Source organism: Calonectris borealis, chromosome Z (assembly GCF_964195595.1).
Source record: "Calonectris borealis chromosome Z, bCalBor7.hap1.2, whole genome shotgun sequence".
NCBI lineage: Eukaryota > Metazoa > Chordata > Aves > Procellariiformes > Procellariidae > Calonectris > Calonectris borealis.
In genome coordinates, this window is record NC_134352.1 from 59,873,603 (window position 1) to 59,888,507 (window position 14,905).

Genomic DNA, 14,905 nt, shown 5'->3' on the forward strand with positions numbered 1-14,905 from the left:
ATGATGAATTCTGGAAGTATGCTGAAAGCTCCTGCCATTTCCTTTCCTCTTTCCTCGAAACAGTTCCAGCTATACTCTAGAAAGGGCATTTAAATACAGCAAGGAAAGATGTAACATGTGGGAACAATAGCCAATTAAAAAGAAAACAGCGGACACAGAAAAAGCTTATTTTGCCTGTGTATTTTCCAGGTTCTTGACGGAAATATTTACATTTTTTAAAAACACTTTCGGTGAGTATTTCTTTGGGAGATTCCATCAGATTTGAAACTGGAGGTAGTGCAACTTCAAAGTTTTGTGAATCAAAGGCTAAGAAATACCTCAGGACTAACTGAATTGTCAACATCTAGAGCATATAAACACTAAAATATTTCAGTCAGGAAACAAGAGAAAGTCTAAGAAGAATGCAAATAGATTTTAAATGCATACACAACTTCTGCCAGGCCAGAAGTATCAGATCTCCAGAACAGCAAGACTTGCAAGAGTTCTTCATGTTTACTGCATGGATGTAGTGAGTACAATAACTAGATCACTTAAGATAAGAATAAAAATCAGAATTCTGTTCATCTATGGGAAACACAGTAAAAAAGTGCTAAAATTATGATGAGTGAGAATCAGTAACAGTGTTCACTTAACCATTACGTAGCCATAGAACTTGGAAAAACCACACTAGGACATACCTAACTAGAAACTGTGCTCCACCACACTCCTAAAGCAGGTAACACTTGCAAGAAAAACTGTAATTACCTGTAATAAATCTCAGTTCCCAATATCTGAATGATGCAGTTGTTTCAACAGAATTTTGTAGTGAAAGTGGCTTTGGACACAGAATAGGAAATTCCAGCTTGACAGCCTTGCATTAATATTTGTATGAATTAAGAATAACTCAGAGAATCATGAAAAGCAGCTAATGAATGACAAAATGAATAAGAACTTTCCATCACATACATTTAAATAACTATTCTTGCCATTTTCTGCTTAGAGAAAAGCATAAACACCCGTCTTGTATCAGGCTTACCATCATACCATTCGTATGAATTTTCAGAGAAAAAGTTGGCACAGACTTACATTTTTCCTTACTGCTGTTACTGTTATGTAAAAAATCCCCATCAGAACGCATTGTAGGGAAATCATCTTCATCATCTTCTACCACTACATTTGAGAGAAAGTGTGTTATGGGAGTGAGAAAGTTTTTCCAATTCTTTAGTGTGCAAGAAAGAATTAAGAGCATCTTCATGGCTAAGCAGCATTTAAGACTTTTTCCTATAACAATAGTCATGAACCCCTCCTTTTTTTATTTTTTTTGACCTGAGACCACTATCAGTGTTGAAGTTTAGCACTCGATTCTATGGTAAGAACAACATTATTTTGGTGATTCAGCAACTCTTCTACACTAGAAAATTCACAAAGAAGTGGAATTGTATTTATCTACTGTCTTCTTATTACCAAAAGTTTCAGGCTGCCAGAACAAACCCAGGGACAAATATAAATGCCTCAGGAGAGTGCACGGATATGACAACAAGCCATGCTCTGAGAAGAGCAATTCAGAGATATGTAGACATCCACACCTGAGCCTACTTAGGGCCTCAAGCATGCACTCAGTGCTCTACCTCCAGCCAATACATCTCAGGAGCATTCACTATGGCAGCACCTTTGCCTTTTTTAAAGAATGCGTTGTTTCTATCAAAACTAACATCCTATTGGTTTTTCAAAATAAAAGGTAAGAGACACAGTGATAAACTAACTTGAATTCATCTTATGAGAGTAAACAGTTATTGTTCTATAACAGCAAATGCTTAAAAGAGCACTTCTTTTGTACAGTTGACAGCTACAGGCTAATACTAAGTTAAGCAGATTTTTATGGGAATCCAACTTCTGAAGTGAAAATAGTTAACACTTCATGCAGAAATATCTGATTGATCCCTATACTAAAAAGTAAATTTAAGATATTTATTTTATTTATATGGCATCAAATGCTATAGTAACTATTTCAAGGGCTATTACAGTGTAAAAAGCTAAACTCGATGGAGATAGGAGTTTTCAGTTACAGTTTTACCTTTATCCCTCTGGAGTTCATCTTTGGAAACTGCATCTGCACAGGCATCAAAGTATTTCTGTAAAGTATCAACTTGTCTACACAAGATGTCTCTAAAGGTTTCCATTTCTGCAAGCTTCTCACGTAAGCTATGGCCCTTCTGAAAATACAAGAGAAAAAAGCCTAAAATGCTTCTACCTACTCAGCAATAGTTCAATGCATAAATAAAAAATAAAATTGTATTTCTGCAGATATGAAGAACAAATTCAAGTACACTAAGGACATTTTAGATATCAGCAGCTATGAAATACTGTTAATGTTAGAAGAGCAAGTCCAGAGGAGGGCCATGAAGATGATCAGAGGGCTGGAGCACCTCTCTATGAAGACAGGCTGAGAGAGTTGGGATTGTTCAGCCTGGAGAAGAGAAGGCTCCAGGGAGACCTTATTGCAGCCTATCAGTACCTGAAGGGGGCCCACAAGAAAGCTGGAAAAGGACTTTTTACAATGTAGTAATAGGACAAGGGGTAATGGCTTTAAACTGAAAGCGGGTAGATTTAGATTAGCTATAAGGAAGAAATTCTTCTCTATGAGGGTGGTGAGGCACTGGAACAGGTTGTCCAGAGAAGATGTGGATGCCCCCTCCCTGGAAGCATTCAAGGCCAGGTTGGATGGGGCTTTGAGTAACCTGGTCTAGTGGAAGGTGTCCCTGCCCATGGCAGGGGGGTTGGAACTAGATGATCTTTAAGGTCCCTTCCAATCCAAACTATTCTAAGACTCTATGAATGTAAGAAACTGTAACAAGTGTTCCTTACTATTTTGTCCACTGGTCCTAATTTTTTCTCTTGACTGCATCTACTACTTTAGAGCATTCAACAAAAGCTTATTAAAAATGCGATCTTGCATGTTTTATGCCTATTTGCCTGAAAACAGTCTGCTCTAGTTTAAGATCTTTCTTCCAATCTTTACTCCCCTTTCTTGTGTCGCTCCTCTTCTGTTCTCCCAGAAGTACAGCCCACCCAAGTTCATATGTTAAATATTTATGCACAGGAGAAGGAAAGCCATCATTTGTTAATCAATATTAATCAAATTTGTTAAGTCACAGAATCAGCATTCTTTTTCAGGCAGAGGCCCTGATATTCTGAGGAGTAAACTAGTAGAGGTTAATAAATGCCCCCACGGGTTTGATTTTCTTGCCATGGCACCACAGTTTAAAAGGGACAACTGCAGAGAGGCACAAGAGAGCTTCCTGTATGATCTGTTCATCATCATATGATGAATTACTAACACTTACAATAAACCAAATATTCTGTATTTTTTCTATAATTGCGTGAATGAGTCTTTATGTAAGTTATTTCTTTTCCAGTTGCGTGTGTTATTTATGCACCAATACTAAGAAAACTTTATTCACTAACCTTGAACGAAGAGGTGGATGTTGCAGAATATCCACTTGCTCCAGAAACAAGAGACACCATGGAGCCATGGCGTCGTAAACTTGACTCTGATCCATAGCCAGATTCAGTCTAAAAAACAAACCACACACAAAACTAGAGTGCTGAGGATTTTAATAAAAAAGACATCATGAAAGCAAGACTAATGTCATTTCCTCTGAAACCAGTCCATTTGTTTCTTGTCAGGAAGCAGCAGGGGCTTAATAACTCAAATTATGCCTGCATATTTAAGATGTTGATGCAGCATCGGTAAAGTTACTATGAATCTATTTTTTGTTATCATAATGATCTGTAAAAGATTAGTTATCTACTACCTATTATGGGCCCCCAAAAGAACAAGGCAAAATTTATTTAAGGTTCAAAAAAGGGATAGTCTTCCATTATTTTGGTTTATATAATTCCTACCAAGCAATTTTAACATAACATTCAAAAACCTACAGTACTGTACAATTAATCAGGGGATTAACGTGGTTCAGTTTGAAGACAATCAGCCTCAGTCAATCCTTCCAATCATTCAAATAGTGCCATTTTATTTTTAAAAGCAACAAAGTAGAGGTCATAGAAAACCAGACAATGACTGCTATCAAGTTTTTTTTTTTTGCTTGGTCCAGACCTCTTTAGCAAAATTCTTTATACTAGACTGATATTATTTTTTGCAAAGAATAAAAGTCTACGTAAAAAAGGTGAGATACTAAAAGTAAGAGGGAGAAGACAATAATAGTAGCTAATTGAATAATGGAAAAAAGAAAAATAAAAACATCTCTTGACTAAAATAACATTAAAAAGATCTAAAAATATCACGTTTGACAAATTTCCTCACAAATCAAACAGTAGCAGATACTGAAGAACTGGAAGAAAAATATTTCCTTAAAGGTTAATTGTAAGTGGCCTGCGCATGGCAAAGGAGAAGAAAAACCCTGAAAGAGAAGGTAAGAAATAAACAGATGGTTCAGATTAATATTTGAAATATTGTTAATAGATGAGTTTGATCAAGTAAACAGTGACAACATTGTGAAGGACTTTTGACAGAAATAAATTCTGCAGTAGCGTAGAAACTCAGAGAGAACGGGAGACAAAATAAATAATATAGAACAAACAAGCAGCAACGATGAAATTCTAGCTGTTGTACTTTTTATGGAAAAATTGGAAACTCCATAAGCTTTGGGAAGGCAGGAGAGTGCTGATAAATTAAGACGCAAATGAACTTAAAGAGTATTAAAAGCAAGGAGAAAGGACAAAAAGTTGTTTGAAGAGTTGGCTAAAGCAGGAGGATTTGGTCAATACTGCAATGTGCAGGACAAAGTATGTATGTTTGGATTACAAAGGAGCAGTGGCAGAAAAACACAGTTTGAGAGAAATGAAGGTATGACTGAAAAGAAAAATGTGAGTCCCAGAGTTGTCAACATAATTCCTGAATGAACATGACTGAATGAGATTATCCAGCAAAATCAAGCAAAAAGGAGCCAAGGGTCAATTTCTATCTGGCCTGTCTAAAGCATGAGGTGGAAGACAAGAAAGCGCTGAGAAAGCAGAAGAGAAACAGGATGAGTATCAAAAGTAGAACTGGAGTTGAAAAATGAATATGACCAAGAAATGCAAGTGTAGTTAGAAAAAGGTACTCCAAAAGTCTTGGTGGAAGAAGGCTAAGTGTTTACCAACTTAAAAGAAAAATGGCACTTATAAATTCAAAAGATTTAATAAGGCATATCTTAAGTTCATTGCTTAATTTAGCAAAAAATTAAAAATACTGCAACTCATCTGACCTAGCAGAAATAGAAGTTTGTTTAATGACAGCTTAGAGTAAAATGACAGAACACAAGACATAGTTTCCTTATTAAGCCATACTATACGGATGTATTAAGCATTTATTAATTTCTACTATAAATCATGCATTTAAAGCTATTTAAATGGCCAAGAGTCCTAGAAAAATAGCTACATAAGTATAGCAATCAAAGTGCTAAAAGCTCCATTTTTTAAGAATTAGTTCTACTATTTGTTTTAAAGCTTGGCATTAAAATATCTATTGGAATAGGCTTGTTAAAAACATTCACACTGGATACGTGGGGCTCTTTCAGAATATCAGTTCAAGTGTTAAGCAGTATACCTGGCTTTGGTAATGTATTTGGGATATTGGACCACATTTTGAATTGCAATGCAATTCAGTGCAAAGATTATACCTTAACTCACTCAGTTGTAATTTTAAGTATAGCAGAAATCAAATAATGAAGCTTTGATTAGTTTTTTTGCAAATACTTGAGTAAGGGCTTTTGACTCTTTTTATGGACTTTAAGTCCTCCAAAGGCTTAACAAGTAAAAAAAAAGTAGGTAAGGGAATAAAAGGATTTTTAAAAGGACAAGTAAAAGTTTTGGGCATACAATTATTTTGTTTCAGAAGTGTTTAATGAGCATAAACGTCAAAAAAGCATTTTATAAGAGTCACACAACACTCTGAAGCATCCAACATTTCTTTTAAGATTTCCTCTAAATGCAAATCTAAAAAAAAAAATCACTGTTTTACTGGTAACTTCAGTGTTTATTTAATCATATGCTACAAATATCAAGATGAGTCTGAATGTGCTTTTCTACAGTCAGTTTGACAGTGGGGACTCATTCTATTTTCGCTGTAAGTTGTACACACCAGAAAGAAGGTAAAATTTCATTTCAATAGGATATGACTTAATGAACAGATCAATTTTAAGATGTAGCCAAAGTATCCACTGCATTGAGGTCAGAGCATTTTAACTGAGGACAGCAAATGCCTTCTGATTGCTTTCTCCTTTAAGTGAGAAAGACACACCTATGCAAAGCCTGGATTTAAGCTTAGGAAGTGAAATTTCTGAATTTCTGAATTTCTGTATTTGCAGATTTAATCAAAGTCACATCTTAATAGTACTCTAAAACTTACAAGAATAGATGTAATCTTAGAAGTAGAAAATCTGGTGACTTATATTCTACATTTGAATTAAAAATTTTTTTCTTGCAATATTACCCATACAGTCAATGCTCAGTTAATTTAGTTCACAAAATAAAAGCTAAGGGTTAAAGAAACTTCTTTACTTATCTTCCTTCCATATCAGTATGTAAGCTTGATTTTTTTAAGATATTTTTTCAGCAGTATATTTATTTGACTGTCGTTTAGTAATTCCACTAAACAGTTTATCCATGCTTCAGAACTGTATACAAGACAGCATATATGGCTATCAGCTGTATACAGCTATCAGCTCGCAAACCCTACCAATAAAAAGGTGCTACATAAAAAGCAGTTAGACAGTTTTAATCATTTGCAACCAAGGAGCAAATTCAGAAAGATGGAACAGCAGACAGAACAGCACAGAACACAAATCCAAAGCATGTGCATTTACAGATCATATTCACAAAACTGTCTCAGACAATTATGTTTTAATAGCCAAGGGGAAAAAAACGAAAATTACATCAAGAATACTTATTTGTCAGAAGAAACAGAAAATAAGTATTTCCTTATAACTGATGCAGACACAAGCCATCCAGCTCACAGCAGACACATGCAAGCAGCTTAACACAAACAATGAAAGCATGTATCATGCAAAGCCCCACCATTCTACTACCGCAACATCTAAATGAGAGCAGATCACTGCCGCATTCATGTCTTGCAAAGCAGATCATCATTAACTATTCGCTGCAGAAATACTCAATTACATTGAGAGGAGGAATGTTGACACTAGCTTCTTCTGTTTACACATTTTTTAATTTCCCATGATAAAAATTGGAAAAGCAGGTAGAGTCCATATAATAGAAGCTAACAGTCTCTGCTTGAAAACAAAATAACTTGCAGAAGTTGTATCAATTCATACCATCAAGCACTAATGCTAAATTACCATGCTCAGTATATAGATGCAGTTCTTTGAAATTCCATGCATACATCATAGCTTCAAAGCTACACTAAAACTGGCATTTGTTAGTACACTGCAACACCTTCAGCTTTCTAAGGCAGTGCACAAAATCCATTAATCCTTTCAAAATGCTTTTTTGTTATGATAGATGAGAGGAAAGAGCCACATGATCCAATGTGATTCTTTACTGGAGCAGATGCTGGTATCAGCAACAAGGCAGCACACCAGAAAAGCTGCTTTCAGTAAAATAGCTACGTATTCGCAGAATCGTATTGCAGACCTCCACTATGGCTCACACTGATACGCCAGTTAAGGATTTCCTAAAGTGGGTCAGTAATACTCTTGAGTAAAGCACAGAGTCACAGGAAAGCTCCCCCACTTAAAAAAAAAATTCAAATAAAGCAAAGTATTCTCCCATGTCTTCAAGGAATTATTTTGATTATGTCTCGATTTAATGCCTGTCAAGCACTTCAGTGTATGTTTATCCACCGAGGCATGCATTTTCAATTAGCATTATAAAATTATTTATTATTTTACATAACACAAGCAGCAGGCAGCTCCTCCCTCTAAGGCATGTGGCTCACCCTAGGAGATGATGAAAGAGATATTAGGATACACTGACTCTAATCATGTTCTCTGCAGTATTTGTGAAAAATCCTACTAAAATATCCAAGAGATCAAACCACAATATCTTATGAAAAAAAAAGAATGTAGAAAGAAGTAAAAACGCAAAATGAAAGAGCTGAGAGGTACTATGAAAGACTTGGTGGAGACTAAGCAGACAAGCTCTGTAAAACATCAATGTTCCAAGGGCAATTTTTAGACTTGCTGCAAATGTTTCAACATACACCTGAAGAAAGAAGGGCTACTGCTAGGGTAAGCCAAGGAAGGACTACCTAGGGATGGCTGCAGACAGTAAGAACACCACAGATACTACAGGTAGGGCAGTCCAGGATGCATTCCTGAGGATTGAAGTTAAAGATACAATTAACATGTGTCTGTAGGTATGATTTTTCAATTGTTCTATAGCTGCTGACAATGGAAATTTAAGGTTTCAAAAATTAGGTAGTTATTAGCAGGAAGGTAGAGATGGGAATTTCACAATCCAGGTCACAGCAGCTGGATAATGATTCCCCTGCCTACAGCTCTCCCAAGCACAGTGCAGGAGACTACTTAGAAAGCAAAAAAGCTTCTAAGAGGACCTTTCTTTGCAACTGCAAAAACAGGTAAAGAAATGTAGACATATTTTTCCTCCAACAGTGATAAATGTTGCAATTCCATAGTAAATAAGCATACTACGCACACAGGAGGAAAAAAACAGGAATTCTGAGTTGAAAAATACGTATAATAAGACAACTGAAAAAATAGAAACTATAGCCCTAAGATTATTGTAACTGCTATACTCGCTTGTCCAATCTAAGTAACAATTATCTTTTCAGTCTTTACTTCCCAAACTCCATATACTTTTGGTAAGTCACCACACATTGCCTGCAGACAAAGCCTCTTTAACAGCTGCATGAGCTAGAGTAGTACACAGGCTGGTAAGCTCTGGAACCACATAGCTGCTTTCTAAAGAAAGGGAAAGGGCTGAGAAGCAGTATCAACAGAAATCATTGCAGGGAGAAGACAACTCAGGTTGACAAAGAGGCAACCAAAAGTAAATGACTGGCCTTTGATTATCTTTATCTACGTAGTTCACACCCATGTTTAATTACATGGATGTGTACTGTTTTTCCATTAATTCTCTTAACTGTTAATGTATACAGGAAAATTATTTACCAAATATTATTCAACATATTTAAATGCCAAGATTCCACGAAAACTGAATAGAGAGAGGCAGGTGCTCCAAAAGCAGAATGAAGGACAGCCAGGACGCTGAGCAGGAGGACACCCAAGAGCCCAAGAGAAGGTGAGCAACAGAACACCTTTACTATTCTGCTCCTCAGGCTTAGCAATAAGCAGAAAGACTACCAAAGCAAATGCTTCTGCAAAAAATACAAAGACAATTAAATCTCTTGTTCACCTAGTGCAGTTATCTTGTCACTGGTACACACAAGAACAGGTTTTTTCCCTCCACTCAATCCTCAGACATTCACCTAGCCATCAGAATAGAAATCTCTTATTAAATGCTTGGCATACCCCAGAGTATGCAATAGGTAGGCAAGCACTGGAGGATGAAGTTAGAACTGTCAAAGATGGAAAAATCCATATTATGTTTGACAGAGAATTTAAGAAAAATTGATCTTACACCCAAAGGAAGGAACTATGAGAACACATTAAGTTTAAACTGCAATCTTACAACAGTAATTTGGGTAAAGGCGGGGAAAAAGGAAAGTTTACTTTCAACACAGCATTTGTTTTGCATCTCACACCCTATCAAACGTAATACATTTTTCTTGACTTCAAAACCTATTCCCTATTCTTCTTACTTCCTTCTTGCTGCACCCCTTGTTTTTATCAGGTCTCAACACCCACTTCCTTCAAAACCAAGGGAGGCTCACTGCACCCGTTACACAGTTGAACAGAAAAGGTTATACGAAACAAGGGACTCCGCAGGACATTCATTTTTTTGTCATGTTCCTGATACAGCTTCAGATTCCTGAAGTTGTCCAGGCTTGAAGTTTCATAAAAACAGTCCTTCTTTTTGTGTCAGAATTATGTTTGTTTAGACACGAAGCCCAGTCTGGTTTAAAAGCTCTTCATGCACACAGAATCCTGCCATCAGTAGCAGCTTTACTCCGGCTTCCAACCATACATCAGTTAGGCAACATAAAGATTCCATATCTTAAGCTCAAATTAACTAGGGAGTAATTCTGTCCAAAGGTAATTTGGACAAATTACCAAATTTGGTAATTCTGTCCAAAGGTAAAAGATTAACACACTAGATAGGAAGCATCAATTATAAAGTTCTGTAAGGACAACAATATAAACAAAGAAAATCCAAAACAGTTCTGCATGACAAGCAGAAAAGAGCTTACACAATAAGAAACATTTGCAAGATCTTAAGTCAAACACCTGATATGCAATGGACGTACCAACATTTTTAAAAAGTTAAATGAAAACATGAATTGGTTTACAAAGACTAGCACTACCTGATTCTGTAATTCTCATGTTAGTCTGTGCACCAAGAACAAGTCTAACATGATAAAGATAAAATGCTGAAGTGATAAATTATCTTAACACTTCAACTGTTTAGACATAAGGCCTAGTCTCAGATACACAAAGGCAAAGATACACATATAGTGCAGTTGCCACCTCAAAAAACTTTAGAAGCAAATTTAGATTATGCTAAGAGCACTGCATGATTGAGTTTCAAGTAAAGGGCACATCTGGATACCCAACAGGATAAAAATTCAGATCAACCTGAAGCATGAGAGTATGTCCTCCCATCACAAGATATTACGATGCACTGCGTTCTAACAAGTCAGGACTGGGCAGATTAAGTTTCCATACAGCCCATATTACTTCTGTATTAGCATATTTAGGTACAAGCATTTGAAAAGATACGAGTTCATGGATTTAACCTCCCCAAATCAGTATCCCGAGTGACCACTAGAGGGCAACAGCAAAAAGGAAACAGACACGTCTAGAGGTTACTATTGGTCAAAGCCCAACAGTAACCCTTCTCCTGTTTCTGCTTCAGTCCCTGTGCATATAAACCTCCTCTCCTTGACAGACTATTAAAAACAGAACAGTTTTACCTTTAGCCTTTATAATTACATTTGAGACACATTGCTAAGTGAGCATAAAGTTTTCTGCACAGTATGCAAGAAGTAACAATGACATCTATTGCTGAAAGAGTAATAGTGAGTTAGAAATTTTAATAGAGATTAATGAAATTATTCTGAGTCACACCTCTCAGGCCATTCAAAGCACTGAACCAACTAACAACACGTTGATTTCCAGTTAAGATTGTCCAAAGTCATTAGCACCGAATTAAACACACTGACAAATGTTTAGGCACAGATTTCGTAGAACTTCATCTAACATGGAGGCAGTTAGGCTCAATATAATTTAGCTTTAAAAAAGAACGCTTAATATGTGACATACAGAAAACTGGGCACCTCTGTCTCAAGTACCACGTCCAAGTAGAAGACTTTTCTTCACATTCAATTGCTCTGCCATTTGTCTGCAGCTGTCAAACATGCAGCTTATTGTGAAAAGGAGTTTTATATACCAGCCAGATGAACAAGCACAGGATTTCTTCATGTACAGAGTATGCATTAAGTAGGTTCTCACCAAACTAGTTTTCCCTGTATGCATATGCCCCTTGAGAAGCATCAGAAGAAACAAAGTTCTAGTTAAACCCTTGCAAACCCATAAAAAGTCATGCAGCAGTGATACAGAGACATTTCATTTGAAATAAGTTATTACTCTATTCATAACACTTAAGTTTAAGTAGGTTTACTTAGGAGTTAGTATGCAATGTTTTATGCAATGCCACTTTCAGGAAGTTAATCTTTGATAATTCAAATGTTATCTGACATTACACATAGTATCAGTAAACATATCAGTAAAAATATTAAATTCAACTTAATCTGACAATTCAAAAACACCCCCCCCCACTATCATTACTCATTCATGCGAGAAGAAACAGACTGCTTTTATTTGCTGAAAGCCAACACCCTCTGCGCAAGACAATAGAAAGAACAACTTAAAGCACAGTACAGGTCTCTACAATAAGCTGACCTTCCCTGCCCTTGAAGGAAAACCTGGGAACTGGTGGAAAAACAGCCCACAAAAGTGCACCAGAAGAAAGCAAACGGAAGGATCTAGGCTCTAAAATGCTCAGGACTTCACAGATAAGCATTATCACCAGTTTTATACAGGATTGTAATACTGGCATCATTAGGTTGTGCATTAAGCTGTGGGTCACCTTTTTTGTTCTTACTGCTTTCCAGAGAGGTAAAAAAGTATGAACAAGACAAACTATGCCAGTGCAGTGCTGCGTACAAACACAAAAACCTCCCTGCAGTAAGCATTAGCTAGAGAATAGTGTACTACTAATAAAACAAGCAGTTTAGTAGCCTATTCTAACTCAGTCTTCTAATAACTAAACTGTCTCATTGCATTACAGCACCACTGTATTTTGTACAAGCTATAGGAACACCTTCTGCAAGAACTTGTGCCTTAACTGCACACTGTCCTATGAAAAGTTCAGGCAACTGCAGGAACACATTCAATATGTATGTCCTCAGAATAAACTATTTTGTAGACCCGTATGTTTTCTACATACTGCTAAAGTCCAATCCCATTGCTGGTTCCCTTACGGTAGTATATCCCTGAAGAATTCATCATGAGAAAGACACCCATGTGTTAAGAGCTCACAAATCGCTTGAAACACTGATGCTATTGCCTGCAGACACCAGAGTGTGCGTATGGGGGAGCAGCATAAGACTTAACGAGAATGGCCATATTCTTGCTGTTATCTGCTTTAAATTGCAACACATTAAAAGCTGACTTCACTCCATTGCTAAGCAAGGGGAGGGAGACTCCCACCTGACAGTAGGTGAGACTGAGTAGGTTCTGCATGGCAGTGACAAAATGCATATTCTGCAACCAGATCTTCATATTCTGACAGATCTGCATATAGCCCAGTTCAGGCATGACAAAGTAGCAGCCATAAAAATGGCAGTGAAGTGAAGCTATGGTACCTTTATCCAGGCTCAAAGCATTCTAGACTCAAAGCTGCCCCCCAGTCTAGGATAGTAAACGAAAACTTTGCAGATTGCCTGTGTATCGCAGAGCTCTAAAAAGATAGGACTTTTCTTGAAGCATTTTATATCGAGACACTGTAAATCAATGAGGTTGGCAGAAAACCTTTCCAGCCAGGTAACACACAAGTTTTGCTTCTAATTGCAGCCCCAGGTCACATATTGCAGACTGCCTTTTCATATGACCAAGCGCAAACACATAATGGACCATGGTCTTACTCCAGGTGCATCACCTGTCTACTCACATGCATACTCCAAGAGGAGAGGCTATGTATGATTGGAACTGCCGGCTGAACACTCTTGATCTATTTAAAGACATGTGTCTAGCAGCCATGATGGCCTCTTTTCAAGAACTAAAGCACAAACCAGCCCAGTAAGTCTCTGAAGATCAGTTAGATACACTTACACAAACCTCAAATCTTATGTGTTGTTTGATTAGATTATGGGAAGTGTAGTCTAAATAGCTGTTGTTGCTTATCTCTGCACTTTCTTTTTACATTTCAAAATGGCAGGTTTACCTAACCTACCTTTTTCCTCAAACCTACTAAATACCACTAAACACATGAAATAGGTATTTTATTTTCATCTTAACCTTGTTTAGCATATTTGGGGGCAGGTAGAAACAAGAATGGAAATAAGTAGAAGCTACACCTGCAAGAATAAAACAAAACTTCAAGGAGACAGAGTTTAACCAAATCTTTTATTTACAAAGTCTAAAAACTAGCAAATTGAGGCAATACAACTTCACTTTGTTAACAAAGGATCATTTCAAGAGAGGAATGAGGAATTCTTTTGCTATGAAGTAAAAAATATTATGAGCAAGGAAAAATTGAACTGCTATATAAGAAATATGGTTTTATCATAGAATCAGAACGATGAGATTGCAAGATATATCTAGTACCACCTCCTGCTCAGAGTATGTCCAATTAGACACCCAGGCCTCCACCCCATAAGGATGCATTCTTCAGAGAATTACATCTCTTTTCAAAGCCAAAGTGATTGTTATGAAACATAACTGGAACATACAGGCAAAGAAAGACTGGGCAGGTCAAAGTGAAACAATCTCCATTGTTTATAATTAATCAAGTGTGTTGGGCTGGAATGGACTGAAAGCTTTAGTACAGTTTTAAACAGTCTTAACTGTAACTACTTATTAATAAAACTGCAACTTACGGCTGCTGTTCAAACACAGGCCCAAGAGTGGCAAAAGGGTGCCAAGACAGACAAAGAACTATTTTTCTCTTTCCTGAAAGGGAAGTTTCAACAGTTTGGAAGTGACAGCATTTAAGTTTGCTGCAGCATATGCTTGTGTACTCAGCTGAAACTGCTGATTCACTGGCTTTCCCCTAAAGTATTCTTTCAGGAAATACAGAGTTTCCAGCAATAAGTGCACTTAGTAAATTTAGTAACATTAAATGACAAGCAGTATCATATGTATTAAGGAGTTCCTGCTGATAACAGTGCTAAAATAACGGAATGTGTTAAGACATACCCAAGCTTAGTTTTCCTCTTTGAAAAAGCATATTTGATTCAATTTTAAAGAAAGAAACTTTTGTTATTTCCAGTAAAGGACTAATAACTTGAGCAATCCATCCAGTCTTCCCCTGAAAACACAGCTTCTTTACAACATCTACAAGTTTCACTACCAGCATCATGATGTACATCAGGGCAAGTAGTTCTTGTCAGCTGAGCAGCCTCAACTGTATTTGCTTGCTTAAACCAGCAATTTTAAGGTAATACACAAATCCCCACAAGTTATTTCAGATTATTGGGGGGAAGAAAGATGGACTTCTCTCTTTTTATCCCCCCCCAACATTTCCTAATGCCTGTGTTCATACCAAT

The 14,905-nt window shown here is 36.8% G+C and overlaps 1 protein-coding gene across 4 annotated transcripts in view; it reads right to left on the reverse strand.

The window, feature by feature from the left end:
* CERT1 (ceramide transporter 1) overlaps window positions 1-14,905 on the reverse strand; it is a 76,378-nt gene that overhangs the window by 25,409 nt on the left and 36,064 nt on the right. For 3 of the 4 annotated variants that reach the window (XM_075137105.1, XM_075137107.1, XM_075137104.1), the window contains 3 exons: window positions 3,445-3,552; window positions 2,054-2,192; window positions 1,066-1,149 (listed from right to left, as the gene is read on the reverse strand). In XM_075137105.1, coding sequence (XP_074993206.1) covers window positions 1,066-1,149; window positions 2,054-2,192; window positions 3,445-3,552 — 331 coding nt within the window. The remainder of the gene's footprint in view (window positions 1-1,065; window positions 1,150-2,053; window positions 2,193-3,444; window positions 3,553-14,905) is intronic. The other variant, XM_075137106.1, reaches the window with a different exon arrangement.